Source organism: Anneissia japonica, unplaced genomic scaffold (genome assembly GCF_011630105.1).
Source record: "Anneissia japonica isolate Jap-2015-1 unplaced genomic scaffold, ASM1163010v1 scaffold199_len4679917_cov187, whole genome shotgun sequence".
Taxonomy (NCBI): domain Eukaryota; kingdom Metazoa; phylum Echinodermata; class Crinoidea; order Comatulida; family Comatulidae; genus Anneissia; species Anneissia japonica.
In genome coordinates, this window is record NW_022686322.1 from 159,872 (window position 1) to 187,761 (window position 27,890).

The 27,890-nt window shown below is 34.6% G+C and overlaps 1 protein-coding gene across 2 annotated transcripts in view; it reads left to right on the forward strand.

The window, feature by feature from the left end:
* Positions 1-27,890, forward strand: part of LOC117114839 — a 91,694-nt gene that overhangs the window by 2,357 nt on the left and 61,447 nt on the right. For both annotated transcript variants that reach the window (XM_033258504.1, XM_033258503.1), the window contains exons 2-16: positions 8,599-8,626; positions 8,971-9,378; positions 9,929-10,054; positions 10,961-11,100; positions 11,911-12,064; positions 13,480-13,683; positions 14,574-14,780; positions 15,894-16,292; positions 17,227-17,631; positions 19,148-19,389; positions 21,907-22,084; positions 22,508-22,918; positions 23,523-23,806; positions 24,469-24,607; positions 25,064-25,297. In XM_033258504.1, coding sequence (XP_033114395.1) covers positions 8,599-8,626; positions 8,971-9,378; positions 9,929-10,054; positions 10,961-11,100; positions 11,911-12,064; positions 13,480-13,683; positions 14,574-14,780; positions 15,894-16,292; positions 17,227-17,631; positions 19,148-19,389; positions 21,907-22,084; positions 22,508-22,918; positions 23,523-23,806; positions 24,469-24,607; positions 25,064-25,297 — 3,559 coding nt within the window. The remainder of the gene's footprint in view (positions 1-8,598; positions 8,627-8,970; positions 9,379-9,928; positions 10,055-10,960; positions 11,101-11,910; positions 12,065-13,479; positions 13,684-14,573; positions 14,781-15,893; positions 16,293-17,226; positions 17,632-19,147; positions 19,390-21,906; positions 22,085-22,507; positions 22,919-23,522; positions 23,807-24,468; positions 24,608-25,063; positions 25,298-27,890) is intronic.

Here is a 27,890-nt window from a genome sequence, read left to right on the forward strand (position 1 = left end):
TATTATTATTATTATTATTATTATTATTATTATTATTATTATTATTATTATTATCATCATTATTATTATTGTTATTTTTATTATTATTATTATTATTATTATTTAGACCTATGCCTATTATTATTATTATTTAGGCCTATTATTATTATTATTATTATCATCATCATAATAATGTTATTATCATTATTTCTACAAAATATTATTTAATCGTCACATTGCTATACCGCAAAACCTCGAATTGAAGCCCTGGGCTTCTTTTTTTTTTTCGAACTTTGGATGGGCTTCTTTTCGAGACTACTTTTGCAAAGTAAAAGAGGGGGGCTTCTTTTCAAAATGAATGCTGTAAATTTTGTGAATTTCTAGGCCAACTGTGACATCAAGGTGTATCATGGAGTGTATTTAACTGGCATTAAAAATACTAAACTTGTATTTAATTTATTTTGTTTTCTGAAATTCATGTACAGTGTATGTACTGTACTATCTCGAAAAGAAACCATGCTACATTGAAAAGAAGACAATGGGCTTCTTTTCGAGGCTAAAAGTTTTGCAAACTAAAGTGGGGGCTTCAATTCGAGATGGGCTTCATCTTGAGATTAAGCCCAGTGGGCTTCAATTCGAGGTTTTACGGTATATCACCATCATTATTTACTATTGCTTATCATCATACTGATCATATAATAACACGTTTCTACTGGAATAGTGATTAGTTGTGAGATCAAATACCAGTGAGCTAATTACTCGCTACAGGTCTTAGAAATTAACTCTAGTAGGCCTTGTCAACAGGGGTGACCCCAGGATTTGCCCGACGGGGGGCCGAGTTCCCCGATTCCCCCGACGAGGGGTCATATTTCCCCGACGAAAGCAATGTGTGCGTGGTCGAGCTTCGATTAAAATGTTTCGAAAGTGGTCCAGGGGGCGAAGCCCCGAAATGTTAACAAATTAGGGGTTTCAAGGGCTTACTTAATCGATTTTAGAGTCTACTAATATGTAGAAAATGCATATATTTTTTTTTCTCTCCGACGAATTGTGCTTTTTCTCCCCGACGGGGGGCCAGCACTCCCCGACAGGGGCTATGGTCAAGAAGGCCTTGCTCACATGATAGCCTATTGCTTGACCCAATTGTCTATCATTCTCACTTATTATGACCAGTACTGATATGACGGAACCGTATAAAAACGTGCTATAGCAATATTTTTACAAATGCTTGAAATCGATATCAGCAATTGTTAACCGTTAATAGTCAAGGTTGCCATGGCGAATTAGGATGTGGATATCGAATATAATAGCTATTATCACAAGGAGATGGATCACTGAGGCGCTCTGATTAGTCCTAGATGCGTCAAAAATGTATTACAGTCTTATAGGCCTTACATTTAAGCTTCATTCCCCTTCCCCAATGGCCCTACTCTGACGGGATTACCTTAAACCGTTCTAATCAATTTTCTAGTAAGTAGTAGGTGATAATTAACTGGTTTCTATAATCCTTCATGTTCAATGTGCATTTATAGTGGCGGTTGGCCTACTGTACGACTCCAATATACAGTACGGTAGTTTCCTATTAAATAATCACACGTGCAAATGCAGAATGGTCCTGTCTACTAAAATAGTAAATAATATTCTCACAGGTAACAAATTAGTAGACACCTAACTAATCTTAGGCCATTTTATGAGGCTGAGAAAGATAAATTCATGTTTTAAATTTCCACTAATTACCGTTGCTTTTGAAAGTGCCAATTCGTCTGAATTTGGTCAATGGAAACTAATCAGGAATAAAATTCATTATGTTCTTACATTATTTTGCCTATTAAACTTAATAACGACAAATCGTTATGTTTCAATGGGGAGGCTATGCAATCTACTTAGGGGCGCCAGCAGGAGGGCCGTGGGGCCAGAGCCCCTGTTGGGAGGGCTGGCACTCCGTCGGGGGAAAAAAATCACAATTCTCTACCCTATTTAATAGTAGACTCTAAAATAAGCCCTTAAAACCCCTAAATTGTCAAAAGTTTCGGGGGCTTCGCTCCCTGGACCACTTTCGAAGCCTTTTAATCGAAGCTCAACCACGCCCACTTTGCTTTCGTTGGTTGGGGAAATCTGACCCTTCGTCGGGGGAATCGCCTCCCCCGTCGGGGACCTCGGCCAATTACCCCCTTCCCCGGTCGGGAAAATCCTGGCGCCACCCCTGTATCTACTAAGGGTTTTTTTATTTTTTATTTCAAGAGATTTTTATAATCATAGCTTTCAATTCGTTGGGAAATGTTTTTTTTAAATAATTTATTCATTACTGGCCTACGCTTCCATGTCAGTCCTCGATTATTTCATATTAATCACTTTTCTCAGGATCTTTCCTTTTGGTTTTCTCTAATGTTTTTATTACAGGGGCGTCGCAGTGGGGAAGTCGGACGAGGGGAACAGGGATCATGGAAAGCTGTCTTCTTTCAAAAATCGTCGGTTTTTGAAATACCCAAATTTTCTGGGAGTATTGGCCACCGATCCCCTTCGAGAGGTTACCCTTGACTCACCCATCGGCAACATCCCCATTTGGAGGCATCGCCCCTTTCTGGAAATTTCTAGCGAAACCACTATTTTTTTCATTAGTTTTATGTCTATGTTGGTTAGACCTATGTGCATAATCGTAATGATTATCATCATCATTAGGCTCTATAGTCATCATTATTATCACCACCACCATCATCATTCCACTCACTCCTCGTATTAGGCCTATTTAACATAAATCAGCGAATGTATATCATGGATAGTCTTTTTGGTTTACAAATTACTATCCGCACGGGTGTATATGACGTCCGTTTCCGTTAATTCCTAGTGCATATCAACGGAATTATTTCACAATACAATTTCCATGCTTTGTGACTAGGTTCCATTGTTAGTAATCTTGCTACAATTCGCAATATGTGAACCATAAACAAACTTTATTCATGTTTCAACAATGGTAACAATGCCGCTTTCTCTATAGTTTTCGCCCTTGCATACCTGGTGTCAGTTAGTGCTAACTTTAAGCGTTCGTTATTGGGATCTATGGTCGACTTTATTTCATTTTATATTTCAAGCTAGGCACTGAGGCGATTTATATTGACAGCATGCACAATTATAAACATTAAACAAAGTTTACCTTTTGAAAAATTGAATCATGACTTAGGACCTACATTGAATATTATCTTGAAAATTCATACTAATAACACCACATTTATGATTATTAGGCTACAAAAAGGCGGTCTTCTTTGTATAAATTAATTAATGTTTAATTTTAAACTCCATTTGAAAGCTAACAATTCTATGTTATAAACGCTGAAGTTTGTGCAATTAATGTTATTTATTTTTGTTGTCAGTGTGAGAACAATTGCTGGAGGCATCATGAACCAAAAGGGTTTTGCATGTAGTTACGATTTGCACGTATATTCCATACTATGTTGGCCTATTTACTTTTAGGTTTTTTGTTGTTCGCTTTATTCATTTTTTTTCTTCTTTAGGCTTGGAGCGCGCCCTCAATAATCAGAACGAAAAATCGCGTCAAAATCGAAATAGGCCTAGGCCTAGGTCAGTGATGGCCTGAATATTGATATTAAATCATTATCTTTTTGTGTAGGTTAGCCCTCTGACTATTTGCGATCTGGTCCTCTAATACCTTATTATAAGACCTAAGAAGTGAGTTGACCTAAGTAAGGCCCACTTTCCTACTACACTACTACTACTAGGCCGCGGCGTAGGGCCTAGGCCTAGGCCTAGTCCCCTAACCTTGGTAGGCCAGCTAAGCCTAGGCCCCTAGTAGTAATGCCTAGGCTAGCTCGTTCTAGGCCAGGCCTAGCTAAGTCTTCGTACAGTTATATTAGGCCTAGCCTAATTGTTAAAGTAGCAGAGCCCCGCTCTAGGTAGGTGGCCAGATAATAGATTAAGTAGGCCCCAGCCTACGCTACTGTAGCCTAGCTTACTTAGTTAGGACCCTACTGTAGTAAGACTCTTTTAACCCATGTCAGAAGACCTAGGACTAGCCCAGACTATGTATTATAGGCATTAATGTAATGCTAGGGCATGATAATTTCTTAATATAGGCCTAGAGTCCTAGTAAGGCCTGCGTGGGGAATTTATATCCTCCACGCAAAAATTTGAAGTCCGTCCGCACATTTCAGAATATAAGGGCCAATATTTCCGCGTAGATTTTGCAGAAAATTAGGCTTTGACCAAATCCTAATAATAATATAACCAGTGCAATTATGATTCCATGTACCTATTTTGCTAGGGATTGGGGCTGATTTTTTAGGTATCCTCTGCCCAACTTTACAGTATGGGCCTAGCCTAGGCTAGAGGCCTACTAATAATGATTGACTGTGGCCAAGTTGACTAAAAATGCCAATAACTGAATATACTGCAATATCCCATGCAGCCCTAAGGCTACTATTGTGAATTTTAACAATGCATTAGGCCCCATAAAAAAATTATTAGTTTATCACCCGCTCCCTCATCACTTTTGGGAAAAATCTGTTTTTTTTTTGTTTTTTTTTAACAACAAAAACTTATTTTTTTATATAAATTTGATTCCATTCTTATGACTTTTTATATATGTGTCTCTAACCATTGATTTACTTGTGAACATCGGTAAAATGGGGGCGGGATTAGCGAAAAAAAAAAAACTCCCTCCCTCATCAGTTTTTATTCTTTGTTAGGGTGATAAACTAATAATTTTTTTTATGGGGCCTTACCTGCATTTTTACCACAGTCATATGCACAATGCCTAAAATAGCATTGATCAGAAACAGTTTCATTTATTGTGGGATTGTAACATTAACACTAAGATGTTAAGAGTGTTATTTGTTAGTCCTTTACATGATATTGTCTTGGCATATATAATTTTAGCAATAAGGATTCCAATCCTGTTAACACTGCATGCTAAATATTTTATATTCCTATGAAGGTGTCTTAAAAAAGAAAAACCCAATATTGTTAATTTTAAAATCCAACTTATTTTGAAAAATTGGTTGAATTGTAAAGATAAGATTGATACTTGATCAGATTTTTTAGCTCACTGTTTTTTTTTTTTTACCATTAACATTTTTTAACATTGGCATTGATTTATTATTTATTCAATGAATGCATAACTCTGTTATTCCAGAAATGCAAATACCTGAACATATACTGTATCCCATGCAGTTCTAAGGCTCCTATTGTGAATTGCAAACCTGCATTATTAACTGGTTTTTTTTTCATCACAGTATACACATTTCCTTGCATTGGCCAGAAACATTTATTGTAGGATCGTAATATTACTACTAGATTTTATGTTAAAGATGTCGCTTGAAAATGACAATAAGTCATAAAAAATAATTTTTGAAATTAACTTGCTCATATTGAGCATAGAAATTATGGAATTTAAAAAATGTGTACCTTGATTTTTAAACTGGATGATTATAATAAAATAATAATAAAATAAATAAATGAAGCACTTCCAGTAACTGGAAGTGTTTTTATCATTTTTCGATGTAAAATGATAGGTAAAAATTGTTTACGTATGCTAATTTCTATGTTCAAGTTGATAATTTTTATGTTACTTCAAAATAGGAAAAGTTTCTTTCAAAAATGATTTTTGGGATTTTTTTTGGTGTTTTGCATGGGACAATGCAAGTGTATTTTTTTTTGTGCAAAATCTGTTGGTTTTTTTCTTTGCAAGATATTTGTCTTGGCATTAATGATATTAGCAATAAGCATTTCAATCATGTTACATTTTATGCTAAATATTTTGTAGATGTCGTAAAAAATTCCCACTATTGTTAATTTTAAATAACCATCTTAAATTTGAATAATGGGTTGAACTTTACAAAGCTTTATCTAAAGATGAGCTCGATACTTGGATAAATAAGATGTACTTGATCGTGATTAGATTTTAGCCCATAGTTATTGTATTTTTACCGTTGATATTTTTGAATTCATTAATTAGTTATTCGTCTAATCACTTGCATAACTCAGTTATTATTTTTAGAAAAGCCAATAAACTGAATATACTGTATTCCAAGCAGCCCTAAGGCTCCTAATATAATTTGTGATTTTGTATAAGGCCAAATAAAAACAAATTACTAGTTTCTTGTCCCCTTTTCTTTGTTTTGTTTTTTTTTTAATTTCCTTTATTTTACGAAATGTAAGAAAATATGGCTAACTCACATCGGAAAAAATTCCTCTTTCAGTTGTTCAGTTGTTGGGGACACATGGTATAAACCATGTCTAGTGCTTCTTTTATTTGCTTTCAATATGTCTACTTGGTAAAAGTGAAAAAGTAGTAGATTGGATTCCATCGAACATCATGGATTTGCCATCTCGGAGTTAAAAAAAACAACCCTCATTCTCCTCTTTCCAAAATATTAGGATGAGAAACTACTTTTTTTTTTTTTACTTGGCCTAAACTGTTTACTCTACCAGAAACATAAGCACAATGACTAGCAAGTGCTGTATCGTTGTTAGTTAACTACAGGAGTTTTTTTTGTTTGTTTTATAATAATGAATGGTTGTATACAGTAATAATGAATTGTTTTTGAAAGTAACAAAAAAATCTGGTAATGTTTTCATTTAATTCTCATCTTAAGGTACTTTAGAATTTATCTCTTTTTAAAGGAAACTCTGTGAATTATTTGTTATCTATTAAACTTGTTTATTTTGTTGTTTTTAAAAATTTTATTATGTTAGATATAAATTTAAAAAATTAGAGAAAAAAAAATTTATGTGGGGCCAAATTGACTCAAATTCCCTAATCATTACTTAGGGCCTAGGTCTACTTTTTAAAGAAAGCCATCCATTTTGGTCAGTAACCAGTTCAGATGTATTTTAAACACCCGATAGAAATCAAGAAATTAAAAGTGTTTTGTTTGTTTTATCGCTGTTTGGCTAGAGGTCTGGTACCGATCTCAAGATCTGACTGTGGATTTCGACCAATCATGAAGTGAAGTGCATCCATAGAGCAGTGATATTAAAACTTGTGAAGTCAATGAGACTATCGCGAGTTGTGGATCGCAGCCATTTTCGCAATGGTTACTATCCATCATCAAAAAATGTCATTGCACCATTGTTTGTACTTTTAGGAAGGCAGGCCTCAATAAGTGATAAAATCTGTCAAAAGGCCCAATAAGTTTATAGATTTTAATGTTTTATACGATTGATTCCATTTAATTTGTGGAATTACCAAGCCCAGCAATATATATACATAACTAGATGTGATAAGAAACACCCAGAAATTGCATTTTCCAATGTGATTGGATTTGAGTAGGTGTACTTGCCCAGGCAAATATGTTGACCATTTAATACAAGTATTGATTGTATAACATTGTGGTAGACCTACATATTTGTGTGGATGTGTCATGGTGGTTAGCATGCATGTGCATAAATTCGGCTGGAGGTACCGTATACGAAATTATGGTTCAAAGGACTCAAAATAGTTTTTATTACAAACCGTGGTTACACTGACAACAAATGAACAGGTTATCAATTCATATAGGCCTACCTTAAACACAATCGCCTCGTGCTTAGTCATGACGCAAAGTTTTGTCAGCACCCTTACCCATCACTACCTGAATGAATTTACTGGAGATGGGTTAGCTTCTGGAAGATTTCTGCTTTCTTGCTGGAGTGTGGGAGACTGTCTCGATTTCCAGGCGATTCCTGCGACTTGCGCGAGACTAGGGACTAGTCTTACCGTAAATCCCCAAATAAGCGACATTCTCGAATAAATGCAGCGCCAAACCTGATTTTTTAGCTAAGTGCCGCTCTCGAATAATGGCTGTGGCACCTAATTAAGAGTATAGTATTACCCTGTTTGAGTGTAATAAATGTATACAGTGCTGAACAAGCATTTCTTTATAAACGTTCATTTACGATGGCGTAGGACTTATGATTGGCCTACTGAACTACGCGAATATGTGAGATAGGTAACATGGGAACGGGCATGGAAAGCGCCACGCCAATATTTTTTTGTAAGCGCTGCTCTTCAATAACCGCCGCTCTCGAATAGAGCTGCACTGAAACCTCCAAAAATGTTTTAATTGCCGCGGTGCTTATTTGAGCATTTACAGTATTACCATATGAAAATTTTAAGTTCATTGTCATAACTACAGTAGAATTATGCACATTTCTTGTAATATTATGCCTGGCCTAGTCTTCCAAATTTGCCTTTCCTCTTTTCTTTCTAACCTCAAATAATTGTTTGATTTTGCACTGTACACAAAGTCAAAGCAATAATAATATTCTAATTGAACATCCATGGAATAATATGCAAGGTAAAAGAACGTTTGTTCACAGATCAATTAAATTATGGAATAACCTCCCAGATAATATTAAAACAAACTTTGAATCCATGACACTTTTGGATTTTAAAACTTCTATTTCAAATCCTTTATAAGATAACTTAAATTCTTTCTGCCATGCATATTATTCCCAATATAAATTAAATTGTATTGTCGATATTTTAAGAAATTGTTTTTAATGATGTTTCTTCAATAGTTCTTTTTTTTTGTTAATACTGAACCACTTCGGAAATCAGTGCTTTAGCACTGAAAGTGTCCAGTATAAAGACAATAAATAAATAATATTTTTTTTATTTCCATATAGATTTTTGCATCTGAAGCTCAAAATAATGGTAAGGAATTATCCTTTTTTTCTCTCCATTTTGTTGTAGATGTACAGGCTGTCGGAAAAAAAGAAAAAAAAAACTATAAAAACCTTAAAAATTTAACAATATATTTTGAATAGCTCATTTAAATAGTTTTCGCCAGTTTATGGACACAATCGACAAAAATCCCTAAATTGGTTACCAAACAAATTAAGGTAACCAATTTTGATAATTGTATGAAAAACTTCAAGAAATATACCCCTTTTAAAAATTTTTCACATCCACAGTATTCATTCTCACTGATGTTTTACTACTGCAATACTGTATGTTCTTTGGTCATAGTTGAGTAATTCTTTTGTTTTGTGTTTCAGTTATCATTACGAATATTATTCCAAACGTAAATTCCGGAGATCCACTTATAGAGCATGTGGATGGTCATTCCGTTACTGCTCAGTTCACGATTGGCACTACAGCAGGAAGTGATTCCCTAATCGGAGCAAATCTTTGGAGTTTATCCTTCTACATAGCCGATTCAAGTGAAAATCTTGTCACTGGGACACGGGTCGATGCTACTTTAACTAATCCCAATGTTGGGGTTACTCCAGGGCAAACTTTTACACTGGAAGGAACAGCAAATTTAAACCTGGACAGTAAAGATTGTTCACAGCTTCCTAAATTTTGTGCAACATTATCTGTTAATCCATCAGCATCACCTGCTTTTACTCTAACACCGGACACAGGTTATTCAACTACGAAATGCACTGATATTAGTTGTGAAGGTTTGTAGTTTTTTTTGTGTGTTATTTGGCACTTCTCTTTTATTAAGGTCATTGTTATTGTAATATTGTGTTTTATATTTTGTTTATTTCTGTTTATTTTTGTTTATTTTGTGAAATGTCTAATGATTGTTCACATAGACCCTATATGAATATTGATACTTATTTATCTTTATTTTCACAGGACTATTTTTAATCATTATTTCCATCATTGATATTAATTTCTATTATGCCTTTTTGATGATACAGTTTTGTCACTTCATCAAAAGTGTGAAGAAACCATAACAATTTACACAATACCTTGAAAAAAATATGTGTGCTAATGGCAAAATATAGCTCAGTTGGTAGCGTAGCCGAAAGGTAATTGAAAGGTCTTGGGTTCGAATCCCGATGGGGACATACTTTTTTCTTGAATATTTATTATCATCTTTAATTATCACCAGTGCAGGTGTATCTCCATACCAATGTTACTTTTGAGTATTCGAAGTTAAAGAATTTGAAAATATGACTCAAAGAATATTTCTCAGCCTTATATGAAAATGGTATTTTTTAGGTGTGGTTATTACAAATGTACTACCTGCCCAAACAGAAGACAGATCCTTGATCCAAGGTACAGACAACATTAATGTAAATTTGACTGTCACCTTGTCCTCTGACACAAACTATGCAAGTATTCAAGGTAATTAACTAAACTGCCATCTAACGTAATAATGTACCTCATTAGTGTTTTTTTATGCTATGATGATGTGATGCTTTAGTGAATGCAAGTTTGGTTCTTGAAAAATATTTATCCGACAACCTCTATATTGTCTTGCCTGCAAGCATGGAAAGATGGTTTTGAGTGAGTCACTGTGAGCGTAGTTTAGGAAAAAACTAATAATCCTCATAATGCCCCTGTGAAAAGCAGTTAATTATTACATAAATAAATTTTTGAGTAGTTTGTATTGTATGATAGTCAGCCAAACTGTATATAATCATATACCGTAAAACCTCGAATTGAAGCCCAATGGGCTTAATCTCGATGAGAAGCCCATTTCGAATTGAAGCCCCTTGTCAGTTTGCAAAATTAGCATCGAAAAGAAGCCCACAATCTTCTTTTAAATATAGCATAGGCTTTTTTTCATACAGTGTACATGAATTTCAAGGAAACAAAATAAATAAAAACATGCTTATTTTATACTGTAGTTTTAAGTGATTTAATGCTGGTTAATGCACTCCATCATACAGATTGATGCTACAGTGGCCTTATTTATTGTTTTATAGTGCTAATTCCGAAAATTTACAGCATTCATTTTGAAAAGAAGCACCCCTCTTTGCAAAAGTTGCCTCGAAAAGAAGCCATCTCGAAAAAAGCCTATCCAAAGTTCGCAAAAAAAAAAGAAGCCCAGGGCTTCAATTCAAGGTTGAGGTACAGAGGTTCGAGGTCGAGGTACAGTAGGCTAATTATAGTTACGAGTAATTAACATTAATTTTAGTTTTTTACCAGATTTGATAGCACCACTTTGCATGAAAGAAAGTGCTTAAAAATACTTCAACTACATCTTTAAAGTATAATTGAGTATCCATCTGAATTGTTTTCATAAAGGAACTGGTCTGTGGAAAGCATTTGCTTTCCTTAATTCAGAAGTTGATGGAACAGGATCAAGACTACAATCCGCTGCTGTTGATATGCTGGATTCTGACGACTATGGTCTTGATAACAACGGAATGTCAGTTTGGCCAAAGGTGATCTTATACGGGATCTATTCTATTTTTTGTATAAAATGTAGCCATAATTTTGTTAAGCACCATTAAGCCATAGTACATAAGGCAGAAAATAAATTATGTACCCTAATCCCATTTACATTTGGAAATTAGGGTTGGTCATCGGCAATTTTTTTTTTTTGTGTTAAACATAGGCCTAATTGTAGAGTTGTTTGATAATGATATGTATAATTTTAGATGCATAAGATCTATAAAAGAAGTTTGACCTCTGCTACTGGTAACAAATCTTGTTTAAAGTTTTAAATATTTGTTTTATGTAAATTTCCATTTCATGCAGCTATATTATTATTACGTGCTTTGAAATTTCCACAAGCCTAGATCTTGCATTGAGGTAGATTCAAATTTCGGTGACCTGGAAAAAAACTTTTTCACCAAACTTTTTCAAGAAAAAGGATATATTATTGAAGTACATTCAAAACATATACTATTTAGAATTCAGGTCAATTGGAATGGTGCCCTAGAAAAAAAAACCTAACTGATAGTCAGATAGTGACTAGATTTTTCAGTAATAAGTATATTTTACTTAGTATAGATAGCTGGGTGTGTTTCAGCAGATGGCCATAAGCTTACAAATTTAGCTATTGGGGAGTCTGCAACTTGTAGTAGTAGCCTAAAACATCTGACTCTCATTTGACTGATATTGCTGGTTGAGCAAATTGAGCCAGGTAGATGACACAATCAGCCATTGTTTTTGTTCCAGTTTTTAATATAGTGCTCACCATATACCCTTTGTTTTCTTATATATTAATTTATGTACTATTTTGTCTACAGATTCAGGCCGACTTTGATCTTACTGACCTTAGTTGTGCTGATTTTGATTACGTTTGTGTGGAAGTCCAACAGGGTGATAGGCCTGCTCCTGACTTTACACTCACTTATCAACCAAGTACAGCTGATGTTGGCTGTGCTCAAATACAATGCACTGGTGAGTGTACAATACAAGGCATGGGTAGTGGGAGGTTGGGTTATTATTGTAAAAATGCAAAACATAAGTATGAACCAAATTGGAATGAAGTACAGTAAAGTAAATAGTTCAATTCTTACTATTTGAGTAGCTAAAGAAACTCAGATTGGGGACCTGTGGCACCTGGTGTTGAATTGGTCAGTACACCAGAAATCCGTTTCCTGCTCTTTTTTCCAGAAATGCATCATTAACGTACACCTAGACCACTGTGGGCCTATGGTTTATAGTCATTCAGGAAGACTTTTTCCAGAACCATAGGCAAGCATACCGTTCAAGCCATCGCTGCCTATGGCTGCAGGTTGCAACCCGCCTGCCTTAACTGCTCGGCCATTCGATTCACCACTCATGATGATAATGATATTCATTTTTAAGATCATCATTGTTTTTCATTTAAATGGATCACAAATCATGATTATGATTACCGTAAATGTTTGAATAAGCATTGCTGCACTTACAACATTTTTGGAGGCTTCAGTGAGGCAGTTATTCAAGAGCGGCACTTATAAGAAATATATTGGCTTGGCACTATCCATTCTCTTTCCCATGTTACCTGTCTCACTTATTCCCGTACTTCAGTAGGCTACATCATCGTACATAAACGTTTTTAAAGACATTCTTGTGTCTTCATTGTGCTATTTCTTCATTTTAACACTGAATGTCTTGTATTTAAAACCCTGTTTCTCAAAGTGTTTCATTACACACAGGGTAAATATACTTTCGATTAAGCGCTGCGGCACTTATTTGAGAGCGGCCCTTAGCGAAAAAAAATCCGGTTTGGTGCGGCGCTTATTCATGCATTTACGGTTCCTGCAACATTATAGATTAGGCGAGACTTTTTTATACCTTGTTTTGTGAACTTATTTCTTCAATGATCATCAGAGGAGAGTGTAAAAAAAATATAAATAAAATTTGTTTTCTTATTTAACAAATATCCAGACGGAGGAGAAAAGGATTAATGTAAATGCTGAAGTAATGGGATCATTAATGCTTTAGATTTATATAATAATAGAAATAGGCAATTCTTGTTTTTGGAGATTTCAAGGCAGCTGCAGGCATAATAAAAATAAAGAAAAGCTTTTATTTTTTTCTGAAATTTTCATTTTTTGTGGTGGTGGGTGCGATAATTAGCCAAAAATTAAATTTTATTTTTATTTTTATTTTAAATCATCATTTTTTGCTGACGGCGGGTTTGCTAACCAAGGTATATAAAAAGCCTCACCTCCATAGAACTTGAAAAATATGTTCAATACTGTATGCATTTGTTTTTATGTCAGGTGGGTAGTAATATGAAGAACATAAACATGAAACATATATATATCAACTACATTAATATTTTTAATGATTTTGTTTTGATTATGATTTCTTTATCTTTTCAGGGCTTGAAATTCTCAGTGGTGCAACTTTGACTATTACTGCTGGTTTCCTAGAAGATCGATCAACAACAGTTGTATTTGATGTTAGTTATCCTACTGGTAATGCTGGGGTTACTGGCGACAATCTTTGGGACGTCAATGTGTATGCAAGTGCTAATGCAGATGGAAGTGGTACAAGGATTAGTTCTGAACAAGTAGCATTATCAAGTGAGTTCAAATTGCCCCTGTAAATGGGTCTACTTGTGGCATATCTATGACACACTGATGGTAATGGTGATAATAATAATAATAGGGATCTTTCGATTTGTTCGACGACGCAACGCTAGAAAGGAAGCGCTCATGTGTGACCATCCTGCCGGGCGTCCTACGTTCTCTGCATAGGTAGATTTGGCCAGATTGTGTCGTAACGTTCTCGCATGCGCAGATGACTTTTGGTGACGTCATTACGTTCTTACGTCCTACCGTCGTGGAATCGAAAGCTCTCTAATAATAATTCAGTAGTTATAAAGTATTCAAACAATAATTTTAATAGATATTATGATGGCAATGATGATGATTATAATAGTGTTATTAAAAATAATAACAAGAAAGACTATTCTTGGCCCTACAGGAGATAACGCATGCTGAATAGATTGAGCATGCATGCTGACTACATAATGCATGCATACTGCAGCTAACATGAGTCATGCACAGTGGACTACAAATGGTCTGGAGACTCCTATCAAGGCCCATTTTGGCACCTGTGGTTCTGGACCTTTCAGCCAGTATAGGGCTTATAGATGTATATGCTACTAACTAGCTATACATACTGTCTTATTTAGGCTTTCGTAAAACATGCAGTGAATGCTGCAAACATGATGCTTTCATGAAGTATGTATGCTGCCTACATGAGACATACATGCTATAAATATGAGCCATGCAATATGCTTATGCTCTGTCTAAGTTCAAAATAAATATAGAATCACAAAATGATTATGAGTTTATTTTTGCATTTTCTTTGTAACATTCCCCAACAAAAACATTAATAACAATAATAAATGTATTTGAAATTGTTTCTACTATGGTAATTAATTTATTTAATATTGATTATTTTACAGCTGCAAATGCTGGAATGGACATAGCAAGTGTTGGGGACTCACTTGATTTAAACAGCCTAAGTGTTACCATGGACTTCAGTGGTCAATATTGTGGAGACGGCAACATAATGTATCTGTGTGCAGTGCTGACAAAATCTTCATCTGCTAGTCCAGACTTTGAAATCTCGCCATCGAGTAACACAGTTTGTCAAGCAGCACCTTGTACGGGTATGTAAGGCATTAAATGTAGAGGAACATTAGGAATATTGTACATTTCTGAGGTGGCGTGACAAAATGGTTCGTGTTGTATGCAAGGTCAATTTAAGAATTCTCAGATAAAAATTGAGTTCTCATGGTTTCTGATAAGCATATTTTCATAATAGCAAATGTTCATTGTTCATTTACATACTTTAAGATTTTTGAAGCACTTTTTGTAAGGCTGTTTATCAAAGAAACCACCCAAGTTGTTTATCTTAGAAGAGATGTTGTCCAAAATGTGTTTTAAACACATAAATTTCTAAATGATCATATTTCGGTTCTACTCAACCTGGAAATATCTATCAAAGATCAAAATATAACTTATGATGTGGTCTATCTTAATGATTTATTTTTTTAATTTAGTACCAGGAGAGTCATTCTGTGATGACAGATTTTTTTTTTTTGTTATCACAAGTGTGGGTATTCTTGATTGTTTGGCAAATATTTGCACTTATTCTAAATACCTTTGTTATCTTTTGCTATATAATTAACAAATTCTGACAGCCTTTATAGGCAGTTAACACAATTAGATAAAATATATGAATTAATAGTCTATTTCGTGAATACTTACCTGGATAACCGACTAATTGCCATTGTTCCCAAAACGGAAAACCCCTTCGAAAAAAATGGAACAGTCTGACCCAAGGCGCCACGTGCGAACCGTCTCTCTAACAAACGTCCTTATTCCCTTTTCGACATTGTTCGAAGTTGGATACACTCTAGCCTTTGAAATTACTAGCAGTCTTTTCAAGCAATTCTGTTCTTATTTTGCCTTGGATTTATTTTCAACTTGACAAGATATCCTTTTTTATTGTAGTCTTTGTGCTCGGCGTGTGGGGGCCCCAAAATAAAATAAATATATAAAATAAAATATATGAATTAATATTTTATGGTTAGATAGTACTTCGATATAAAAATAAGACCTGATGTTACAGTACAACTTTTTTAAAGCTATGGTTAATATTTAATGAATTAGTTTGCTCCTTCCACAATAAAGAGATAGTCTCAAGTCTTTTTTAAAAATGGAAAACGTAATAAATAAACAATTATTTTTATGATAATGATTTGTCTTTTGCGATACAGGTGTGTTGATCTCTAGTGTGATTCCATCAACATCCGATAGCATTTTGCAGAATCGAGAATCAACAATCTCTCTTGATATAGACCTTACAGCCGATAGTAGTGCCGGTAGTGTTAGTGGCACAGGACTGTGGGATGTTGAGGTGTTCACAAGTGCAAGTGACACTACAATTGCTGCTGTTGTCACTGCTACAGTTACTGTAGGCTCAGCTGAGAATGAAGATGTGACTGCTGGGTCAACAAGCACCCTGACAGGAATAACTGCAGTTTTTGATCTGACGTCTCAGGAGTGTATAGATGTACCTTTTATCTGTGTACGTGTTTCTCGAGGATCTCCGTCTGTAAATTTTCAGTTGAATGCTAGTAGTACTTTAGAAGGCTGTTTCGTACCGGATTGTAAAGGTATTTGGTATTACAATATGATATTTAATTAATGTGTTTGGTGCAGAGGACTGAATCCATTATTCATGTGCCATATTCCAGAATGTGTTTGAATATTTCTTTGTAAAAGATGGAAAGTCTAAAATTGGTAAATCATTTTGTTAATGGTTATTATAATGCGAAAAATTAAGACTTGTTAGGTTAGTGTAGTTTTATTAATTTTATAGAAACAATAATACTTTAATAATAAAAACAATAATAACAATAGAAATGACCATAAAATAATAATAATTATAATGGAAAAGATAATCAAAATATTGATGGTAAAGTTAATTAAAAATGTAACTTTATGGTACCATTAACTTGAGAAAATGATTTATTGAAGGATGATAATGACATTATAATACTTAAATTATCATTTTCTAATGTTTTAACAAAAGAGTATATTTTGATACAACTACATGCATAGTGTTGAAAATATCTCAGCTTTTCGTAGAGAATGCTATCGTCATCTTGAGGAGAATGATTAAGGTATCTCTATCGTCAGTTTTTACATAGTGACCAGAATAGTTAGTGATACTAATATTGATAGAGCCTGATGATATTGATTGTCAAACAACTGAAAGACAGAAGTGGTTAGGTGTTCTGATGACAATGATTGGCGCTGTCTAAATGCCTATTAACACAAAGCGCGATAGCGCATAAAACAACAACCTAAACACTTAGTTATACAGTGCTATATATGTAATTAACCCAGCGTGTGACAGCAGTTGTCACATATGCAACTTATGTATTTTTTTCTGTGAGGCATGACCAGAATCACTGATTGGTCAGATTTGTAATGATATATAAAATAATCATATTAACAAAATATATTAATAGCTCATTTTACAAAATAATTAAAACAACATAAATTTATTCTATACAAATCCTTTTTTTTTTTTTTTTTTTTCAGGAGTAACCATCACATCTTTCAGGGTAATGGCAGATAACACTCCCTACATCACTGAATACCAAACAACAATGTTAACAGCCTCTGTGAACTTGGTGGTGAAAACAGATTCCGATGATGGCAGCGTTATTAATGGCCTATGGAAGGTTTTGATATACTTGAGTGGAAATGCTGACTGCTCTGGTACAGAGAATGCTATCGAAGAAGGTGACCTATCAAGTCAAAGTACTGAAAATCTTCCTGCTGGTAACGTTGTTGGCTTTAATGGTATCAATGCAAGTTTGAATGTCTCAAGCCTTATGTGTTCTGATATGGAGTACATTTGCGTAAATTTTACTCAAAATGATGGCGAGACATTTTCATTGACGCCACTTGTTAGTACAGCAAGTGATGACACAGATTGTAGAGGTAAGGGCTAAGTTTTGGCAAATGTCTACTATCACTGATAGACATTGGTAGAAAAATTAATATTTCTTCAAGCTTTTGAGAGAATACTGTAATTAAATTTGTTGTTTCGGTGCAGAGAGGTAAAACTGTTTGATGGCTTCAAATAGGCTAGGTTACGACCTAGGCCTCGGTCACCTGCTTACAAGAGTCCTACATCTAAATTTGTTACTTGAGTCTTTAAAATATGCCTAGATAGGCCTAAAATATTCTTATTAATCTTTCAGTTTCTTTATTAGGGAGGTCCATTGATACAGAGGAATTCTTGAATTTTAAGTGATTTTTTCCGGGTTCTAATTGACCTTGTTCTAAGAATGTCATGTTTTCAGTTACCACTTACCAACAAATTATGATTAGACTAGCGATTCCTTCTCTTTCTGCAGATTGGCGCCGGGACTAGGTGTAAAAACACTAGCCTAGAATCCACGCTATTGAATAACAATCAAATCAGATACACTGTACAAGTTGTTTTGACCTTTTGCGCATGAATTGAAAAAAAAGGTCAAGCAAATTGTACACTGATGACGTAAACTCATGAAAAATAAATAATGTTGGCGTTACAATGATGTTGCCACGATCGATATGTAATCATTGATTTATTTAATTATATATAATTTTTATCTATTTTCATGTATTTATAAGTTGAATAAATATATTTGAATTTTTCATTCTTATTTTAAAAAAGAATACCTATTAAGATGACTTAAAGAGTGAAACAAATCCACACGAATAAGTGTTGAATATTTTGTTGTATCAATGACAGAACAACAACCGAGAGAGGAGTTAGGCAGGCAAGGTCTTATATACTATGCTAATAAGCAAACAGGTGAAGTGAAAGTATCTAGAGAGTCAACTATAGAGGGCGCAAAATAAGGATGATTAAATAATGAGAAAAGCGTCATTGAACTCATTCTCATTTATTTGTTTACTTTTCTTTCCATTTTGAGCGCGACATATATGGGTACTGTACAAACACATTGTGCGAGTATACTCAACTGACGTTATGCACAGTAACGGAAGATGATGATGATAATGATAATCCCCTAAACTAAGTCTGCTTATGATATTTTAAGAAAGATGGTTAATTTTTGTAGAAAAAATTGATATCCAAACGCGGCTTATTGTTTTTTTTTGTATGTTGTTTTTCTTAGTAAAGGTAAAGGTAGGAGAATTACCGATAACTTGCAGCGTCATTGTGCTTAATTGCGTATTGGCGTGGTCCGTGACTACCTAGCAGCCGTAAAGAGGCGCTTTGATAGATACATGTTCACATCATTCCACAATGACGGGGGCTGAAATGAACCATAACATCGGGGTAACCCCTACTCTTCCGAATTTAAGTCCTTATCCGAGAAGACTTGGTTCTACTAACCGAACAATGGGCGAGGAGCGGCTAGAACCGGCTAGTGGCACCCCTGCCTTACCGCTCGGCCACTCGACTCGCCCTAAAAATCTTTTTTCCTAACTTCTTTTTTTGCAGGTGTATTAATAACAAGCGTAGCATTTACAGACAGCATAGAAGTGATTGAATTATCACCTGCCTCGGAAAATAGCATCACAATAACATCTTTGAATGTCACCTCTAGTAGTACTGGCGCAAGTATCACAGGAATGGATTTATGGGAGGCTATAATTTTTGTTAATGCAGATGATAGTACATTCCCAGATACTCCAGTAGGATCAACCGAACAATTAACTAATATGAATCTTGCTGCTGGTAGTGTAAGTAATAAAAATATTATGTTTTAGGCTTAACAGTATGTAGTTTATAAACATTGACTGTTCATGAGGGGAATGGTGAGATCTATTGTCTGAGGATATGTGGAGCGGTATACTATACTACTATCTTCCCGAGGGCCTCCTAGGCCTAGGCGGTCTAATGCCAATCTCTCTTGTCTTAGAGGATGCAGTCCCTTTTACGTCTGTGCATGTCATGATTACACCGTCAGCGATGTTTGTGGGGCCTAGAGATTACATTGTGGCAGGGCAAAAACAGTAATATCATTTATTGTGATAGTAATTTTCTTCACCAGTAATTTATGAACTATCATTCAAACCTACATCACAAGAGTGATGGTTAAAGGTATTACCTGCTTTTTAACCAATCAGATGCCTAGAATCTATGTATGTGACTATATGACTTCATATTAACACTCTGACCGCCAGGGGTTTGAAAAAATAGTATCAGCCACTGCCAGACTTTTTAGCGAATTTTAACACTTTTCCAAAGCTCATTGAGAGTGCGTATGTGATCAGATTGACATGTAATTAATACTACAAGAACCACAAACATCTTAACTTTACAATGGTACCAAACACTTTATTCTAATCACAATCTATAACCCGTAACAATAAAATGAAATTGACTCACTTTCAGAGATTAACGCAATTTTGCCCAATAAAGCTGAGATAATCGCGATTTTGCTACGCCCGATCAAAGAGTATAAATAGAACAAGAGAGCCAACAACGCTCATTGGGAGCGTAAAAAAACGATACGCTCTACGCAGCTAGTGTAGGACGCCAACTAACGCTTGTATATGTTTTATTACCCAGTACTGCACCGCGCACAGGTACTAGCTGTTGTTGTTGTAGATAATATACTAACATTTAATAACATCCAAGAAGGCTGGTCACAGTTAGTTACACCAGGGAGATGTAAAAAATACATCTCCCTGGTTACACAGTGACGTACATCACATAAGTCAGTGAAATTTCATAGGCCTACCGTGTAGGTAAACATAGAAACAGCAATAATAGCAAAACTCGAGCGTCACGACATTGCGAAGTGTCTGCTCTTGTTCCTCGTATCGTACTCACTCGAGTCAATCCGAGATGGACCGAGTGAAGTTTCATGCAAATGTTTCGTACGGAAAAAAAAAATCGCGCACTGGGTAATAAAAAGAATATACAACCGTTAGTTGGCGTCCTACACAGGCATGACGTTTTTACGAACGGGACTTTGCTCTCTTGTTCTATTTATACTCTTTGGCCCGATGTAAACAAACACTGACGCCCGAAAGAGACATCAACCAAAGCTACCCTACATGGTATCGCTAGGCTAGTCTAGGCCTAGCTAAAACAAAACATCACTATTTAAAGATTTCTGACATTTTAAAAATCATAAATTATACATCTAACATCATCTGATGACATACTTTTGCCAAAATCCGCATGGTTAGATTCCGGTCCTAGCCACGGGTTTACGCTAACCAGCGCTAGCTCCGATGCGAATTCTGTCTTTTTTCTTCCATTTTGGATACTTTAAAATAGTGAAATACTTACGGTCCAGACCGAACATAATGTTCAAATTGTTAGTACATGTCGATACATCTATCGAATTCTGTACAAAAAAAAACCTGAAACACGGAGATCTTCGTGTTTGGCGGTTAAGCGTTGCGTTACCAAACACGGAGATCTCCGTGTTTGGCGGGCAGAGTGTTAACTAGGCCTCTAATGCGCTTCACATCATACAATTGTAGTTTACAATATATTGTTATAGCTTAGTGGTTAAGATGCTTGCCTTCTAGTCCCAGGATCCTGGGTTCAATTCCTGTCACAGTAAGACTTGTTCTCATGACTTAAAACAACTCCCTAAGCCTCATATAGAGACATGGTTTATAAAGCATCCGTCCTGTAAGTTGTGTACTTGCTGTTGGGTGTGAAGTAAGTAAAAAGAATATAAATAAATAACTTATATTAAATAGAGCAAAGGAATGCCCAATAATATTTGATAGTTAAACTAAAAAAAAAAAAAAAAAACCAGTTTAAATCAATTTTAACAATTGCTCAAAGTTCAAAATGGCAATAAACTCCAGTCTCCTGTGTATTTCCAAGTTTTAAAATATTTGAAAATCTGTATCTTATTGACCATTTTTGAGTTTTCCTTCAAACAACTTCATTTGTACCACATCAAAAAAATCTTTCCCTCTGTAGCTTGGCTTAAATGAATGTTTGTGGTCTTTCAAAAAATTGTATGTTGTATGTATGTTAATTTTTAAATATATTCTTCAGGAGAATGAAAAGGATTTACAACTTTATGCAAAATATATTATAATTATATGTGTTATTAGTGTTTTGTAAATGTCTGCAAGATGGCAAGTATCAAATAAAAATTTTAATTAATAAATTATATTTTATATATTTATTTACATGTTTTACAGGCAGTAAGAATATTTATGTATACCTATGGTTGAAAATAAATGCAAGATTTATTTTGTTTATATTATTTATTTTTACAGACAATAACCTTTAGTGGCATAACAACTAATATTGATATGACTGGTAAGACTTGTCTGGATAATGCTATGTACATATGTGTCAAACTACAAAGGCAGTCTTCTTCAAATCCTGAATTCAAGTTATCAGGCTCTCCAACTGACAGTGATTTAATTGGTTGTCAACAAGTCACATGCTATGGTATGTATTTAGAGATTATATTAGGGCCCAGGTATTATTTGACCCATGTTTTCTATACCTCTGATTATATGGCTCAGGTTTTGTGTACAGGACAGGTTTTAACCTATGTAGGTGTGGTCTGTTACATTTTAAGTGGTCTGGTTGTTGTCTTGTGTTGTTGCTATAAATAACATTATTATTTTCAATTTTGAGTGCTTAAAAAATCTATGTAATTAACCAAAAAAGGTCAGTGATAGAATCTGAGATTCAGTACCCTTCCAGTGTCTACCTTCAATTTAGCTAACTGACCTATACTGATTTTTAGTTTATCTAATAAAAACAAAAAGCAAAAAAAAAAAGCATACAAAAACATACTGCTACTCTATAAGAAGACATACAAAAGCAGAGAACTATTAATAAACATTTGTTTTGTTTCGTCCACAGGTGTTTATGTTACAGGAACGACCCTTACAATCACAGGCGGTGATGAAATCATTGAGAATTCATTGTCATCGCAAATAACCTTTACCCTTGGAATAACTGCAAATGATAATAGAGCAGATGTATCGGGCAGCAATCTGTGGGCTGTTTCCTCATCTATCTATTCCACTGATGATTTTACTAACCCTGAACTAATTCCACAACAGATTACCACTGCAGACGATGCAATCAGCAATGGAATAGGAACGATAACCGGAGCAATGGTAACATTTAACGTTTCAACTCTCATCTGCTCCGAAATTAACTTTCTATGTGTAATGCTTGCGAAAGGGGCAGAGGCTGATCCAAACTTTACGCTCGTCCCGGATCCAGACAACACAGCTGTACGATCGTGTGCAAGTCTTACTTGTAAAGGTGAATATATGTAAAAACCAATGATTACTCCTGTTTAGATCATATTGAGCCATGCAAATTTTATGCAGATTTTAATTCTGTTCATTAATACCAGAGTCAGATAATAACTTCTAATTATATATTGCTTTTTTAACTTTTACGTGAACTCATTTATGTTAAACAGTGCACGCCTCTAAGTTGCACCAAATCTAAGGGCGGATTTATTGGAGAGTTTAGCCACTGCCACCTGTTTTGTTTATTTATTTATTTTTTTATTTTTTTTATTTTTTTTTACTTTTTTATTTTTTATTTCAACAATATTTAAAGACGGTAACCTTTTCAACTTCCATAAAGGGAGGCTGATGTTTAGGGCCCCTGTAATAAATAAAATACAACATCACACAATATATTACCACTTAAGTAGACAAGCAAATATCATTTATTGAAATTGTGGTCGGACTCTGTTGAACTTTGCTCCCTGTATTTAAAAAAACCGTCCTGGGTCCGTTCAACTATGCAAGTCTATTAAATCACAGTGGATGCTTAGATGCAGGTAGCCAGCAAGCTGCTTAGACACTAGAATTAATATATCTAATTAAAAAAAAAAACATGTTTTTTTTTCTAGGTGTTATTGTCGATGAGACCTCTATAACCGCTGGTGATGACCCAACCAATAATTGGCCAATTGTCGAAGGAAAGGTGCAGAGTGTATTTCTAGATGTGACAGTTACAAGGGACACTACTTCGGCGACTATATCTGGAGAGGATTTGTGGATATTTACAGTTTTCCTAAGTAATGCAAGTGATGGGTCTGGGACCAAACTCTATGAGAATGATGCAACTTTGGATATGTCACAATCGACACAAGGACTGACCTCTGGTGCTCCAGTGGAATTCACTAACATTAAAGTAATTATTAAAATAATAATAATTGTGGTTAAGTGTACCCTTTGTTGTAATTGTACATTGGTGCCCGCTAGTTTCATATTTATTGTTTTAATTTTTATTTCAGATGTGGAAATACATTAATTCTTAATCTGTGTAAAACAAAATAGAAAAAAAAGATATTTTATATCAATAGGCTGCATTTACCTAGATAATGAAGATACATTTTTATTTCTTTACCATTTAAAAAATAGACATTTATCTACAAATAACCTCACATTATATACCATGGACTAAATTAGTTTACTGGTGATAAGAAAAATATTGAGAGGTTTTTAAAATCACAAAATTTTTAAAAAGTTTCATCTCATTTCATATAGATTAAATATTTTTGTAGATTTAGTAGACTTATATGCAGTTTATTAAATTTTAGTTTATCAAAAGAAACATTTAATAAGTGGTGCATTTTAAAGTGTGGATAAATTATACAGAATTATGGAACTTCATAATAAGACCAACCATTAGCTTATCATATTTAGGCCTATTATTAAATATAAAGTAAAGAGAATGTAATGTATAAATAGTGAATGTTTTTACATTATCAGTATTTATAAAAATGATGAGAATATAAACTGTGTAAAAAAACAATTTTTCCAAATGTTTTTTGTATAATATTTTACTTCAAGGTTGAAAACTGGGATCTACAATCATTTTTGTGCAATGAAGCTGACTACATATGTGCAGAGATAAAAAAGAATGGTGCTGCTAACCCAGACTTCACTTTTGAAGGAAGCACAGTCGGTTGTATGCCTCTTCAATGCCGCGGTAAGATTGTACAATAAATATGGGAGATGTTACGATATTGAAGTATGCGTATCTACGTAAAAAGAACAGTTCAAATGTGATGGATTTGAATACTGTATGACTTTTTTTTTTTTGTCTCCAGGAGGAAATTATTGTATCAGGGGATTAATTTTCAATCTTATAATTTTGGATTTAATCACTCCGATGCCCCGCCTTTATTTGTGATTAATAATCCGTTCACTTTTTCTGAGACTGTATTTATAGGGCCTTTTATAGGCCCTTAGAATATTTCTGATTTTATTAGGCGAGACTTTTATTATATGTTGTTTTGTAGACTTGCCACCCGCCAATAAAATTTTAGCCTAGAATAATACAATGTGAACAATTTGTTGTGCAATAAAATCTTGAGCGATATGGCCTATGGACGCCCTCTGTCTTAAACTGACTGCATATTATTTTTGTATATTTTTCATGTAGGGTTTGAGATTGCCGCAATGACACTGACTGTAAGTGTTGGGGATCAAATCATTGAATGGCAACAAGGTCATGCTGTGAACTTAAGTGTTCTCGTGGATCCTGATCCAACTTCAGCATATACTGAAGGTTCAAGTGACTTGTGGGATGCAAATATCTTCTTTAGTCCTGACCCTCAAGGGGATGGCATGCGGTTTGGAGAGACAAGTGCCAATAATGGGGCCTGGGAGGATGTTGGTAAATGAACACATTTTTTCATAAAGTCGATTTTAGACTGGGTCTAATGTTCTCATTACATACTGTAAAAATCTCTTGGCTTGTATATATCAAAATAGACGAAAGACATAAAAGTATAATAATGGACAAATGATACATTATATATGAAACTTACGAATACCATACAAACAAATCTTCTACAGTAATTGTTTTTGAATACATGTCTATCCTAATGTTTGAAACAACTGTAAAACCTTAAAGCCTTATTTAATTAGTTTATTTTTATAGTTTTATTGTACTTCAGTGATATGAGCTTTTAACATTGCCTTACTGTCCCATTTTCCTGGTATTATAATGTACAATACAGAGTATACTGTATATCACAAAAATGTTGAGACAACAATCAGTGGCGGCTCTAGGATATATTTTCTGGGGGGGCTAAGTTGTCCGGCAGGGGACTTGAGCTCGTAGGCTCGAGCTGGAGGAAAGGGTTGAGAGGGGGTACCCCTCCCAAATGAGATTTTTTTAAAGAATATCAACCTCTGGATGGCCGAAAATGGCACTCTCAGACTGTGACAGACATGTGTTGGCTTGGTGTGGGCCTATTTTTATATGTTCTATGGTCTGACTGCCCAACAAGCTCTGTCCGGCGGGGGCTTGACTTGTCCGGTGGGGGGGGGGCTTAAGCCACCCCGCTGGTGCCACCACTGACAACAATCGAGGTAAATACCTTACAATGTGGCTGTTTAATTATATGCAGTACTTTTCACTGGAGGGGGCTATCGCACTGAAAGAAAATAGGAATGTTGTATGATGGCCTACTAAGCCAGTCGTTTACTGAGGTAGCATGGTGTAGCATGCTCCTTTTTGGGCCCATTTGATGCTTGTATGTATGATAGGGTTTGAGTACTATTCCAGTCATTTGAAAGCCTTTTATTGCAATTTGCCTCCAAACAAAGAATACTCATTTGGTAGCTGGTAGGATGCTATCATTCTATTTTGAGTTGTTAGTTTGGTTCAGGCTAATTCCTTCCTGGATGACTCAGAATGAGTTGAGCTTGCTCATATTCAGCTGTAGGCACAAAGGCCAAGAATATACCAGGCAGCTAACGTAATCACTCTGTAAAGTAGCAGTCCCTTCACATAACAAACACACACACATAAGATGCTATACATAGACTCAGGCCTAGGAAGTGAAGTTTATTTTTGGTCATAAGAAAAACTCAAGTTACCATGGCAAGAATTTACCCCAGGACCTTGGGATTGGGAAGGCAAGATTTATAGGCCTACTGTTTCCCATGACCAAGGCAGTAATAATAATAATAATAATAATAATGATGATAATAATATTAGTAATAATAATAATATTAATAATAATAATAATAATAATAATAATAATAATATTAATAATAATAATAATAATAATAATAATAATAATTTTGCGATTTGTATAGCGCCTCCTGTTGAACCAACATCGAGGCGCTGGACAACTATGCAATAATGCAAAGTGAGGCCTACTGTTATCAATTAATAAGGCATTTTAATATAAAGGACTTTTAAATGTTCTGCTAAGGAAAGTGCTTTATTATAATAAGCATAAATAAATAATATTAATAGATTTGTTGCTATTATTATTATTATTAATTATTATTATTATTTTGTTAGTGTTCTTATTGTCATCACTGTATGTCAATGTATACATTTAGAGGTACCACTGTAAGATCTGAAATAACGTATGTAGTTTCAGTCTTTGCTGTCAAGTGATGATTGCTTCATTCTTTTTTTCTTCTGCAGAATTTATGTCAATATCCTCAATGACATTGTCTGGTGTTTTGGCGACTGTCAACCTTAATGGATCATGCGACAATTTACAATATATATGTATAGAAATTCTCAAATCAAGTACTGCAACATTTACATTTGATGAATCTGAAAATGAAAATATTGCATGTACTCAGGTCACCTGCACAGGTTTGTCATGCATTTTATTTAATTTGAGGGAAACTGTTTCTTAGAACTTTGTGTGAGAAAAATGATTATTGAAAATTATTATAATTTTGGTTCAAGATTAAATTGTATTAGTTCCCCTGACCTGGCATCACAGTTACACATACCATAGATGGCCCTTTACAGGCAGTCATGAGATGAAAAGCTTAAGGTGTTCAACTATATTACATAAACATGTTAACATTTCAAAGCTAAATTTACATTTAGATTTAATTTTATAATGAGTTTTTAATCATTGTATTGTTCTATAGTATTGTTGTTTCCTATGTTTTTCATCACAAGTAGGTCAATGTCCAAATTTGTATTTTAATATGATTTTGATATTAAGAATATATATCTAAGTATCAAATTGTTTATTAAGGCTCGAAAAGTAGCTTTGTTTTAAAAAAATATTAAGCTGTTTGTGCTCCTACCTGGTTAACAGAAAATACATTTTACACAAATAAATGTGACCATAGATTTAATAGATTTTGAGTTGATCAGACTTGGGCAGTACAGTTTCTGTCTCTTATACACATCTAGATGTGTATAAGAGACAGAGAATGAGTTGAGCTTGCTCATATTCAGCTGTAGGTACAAAGGTCAAGAATATACCAGGCAGCTAACG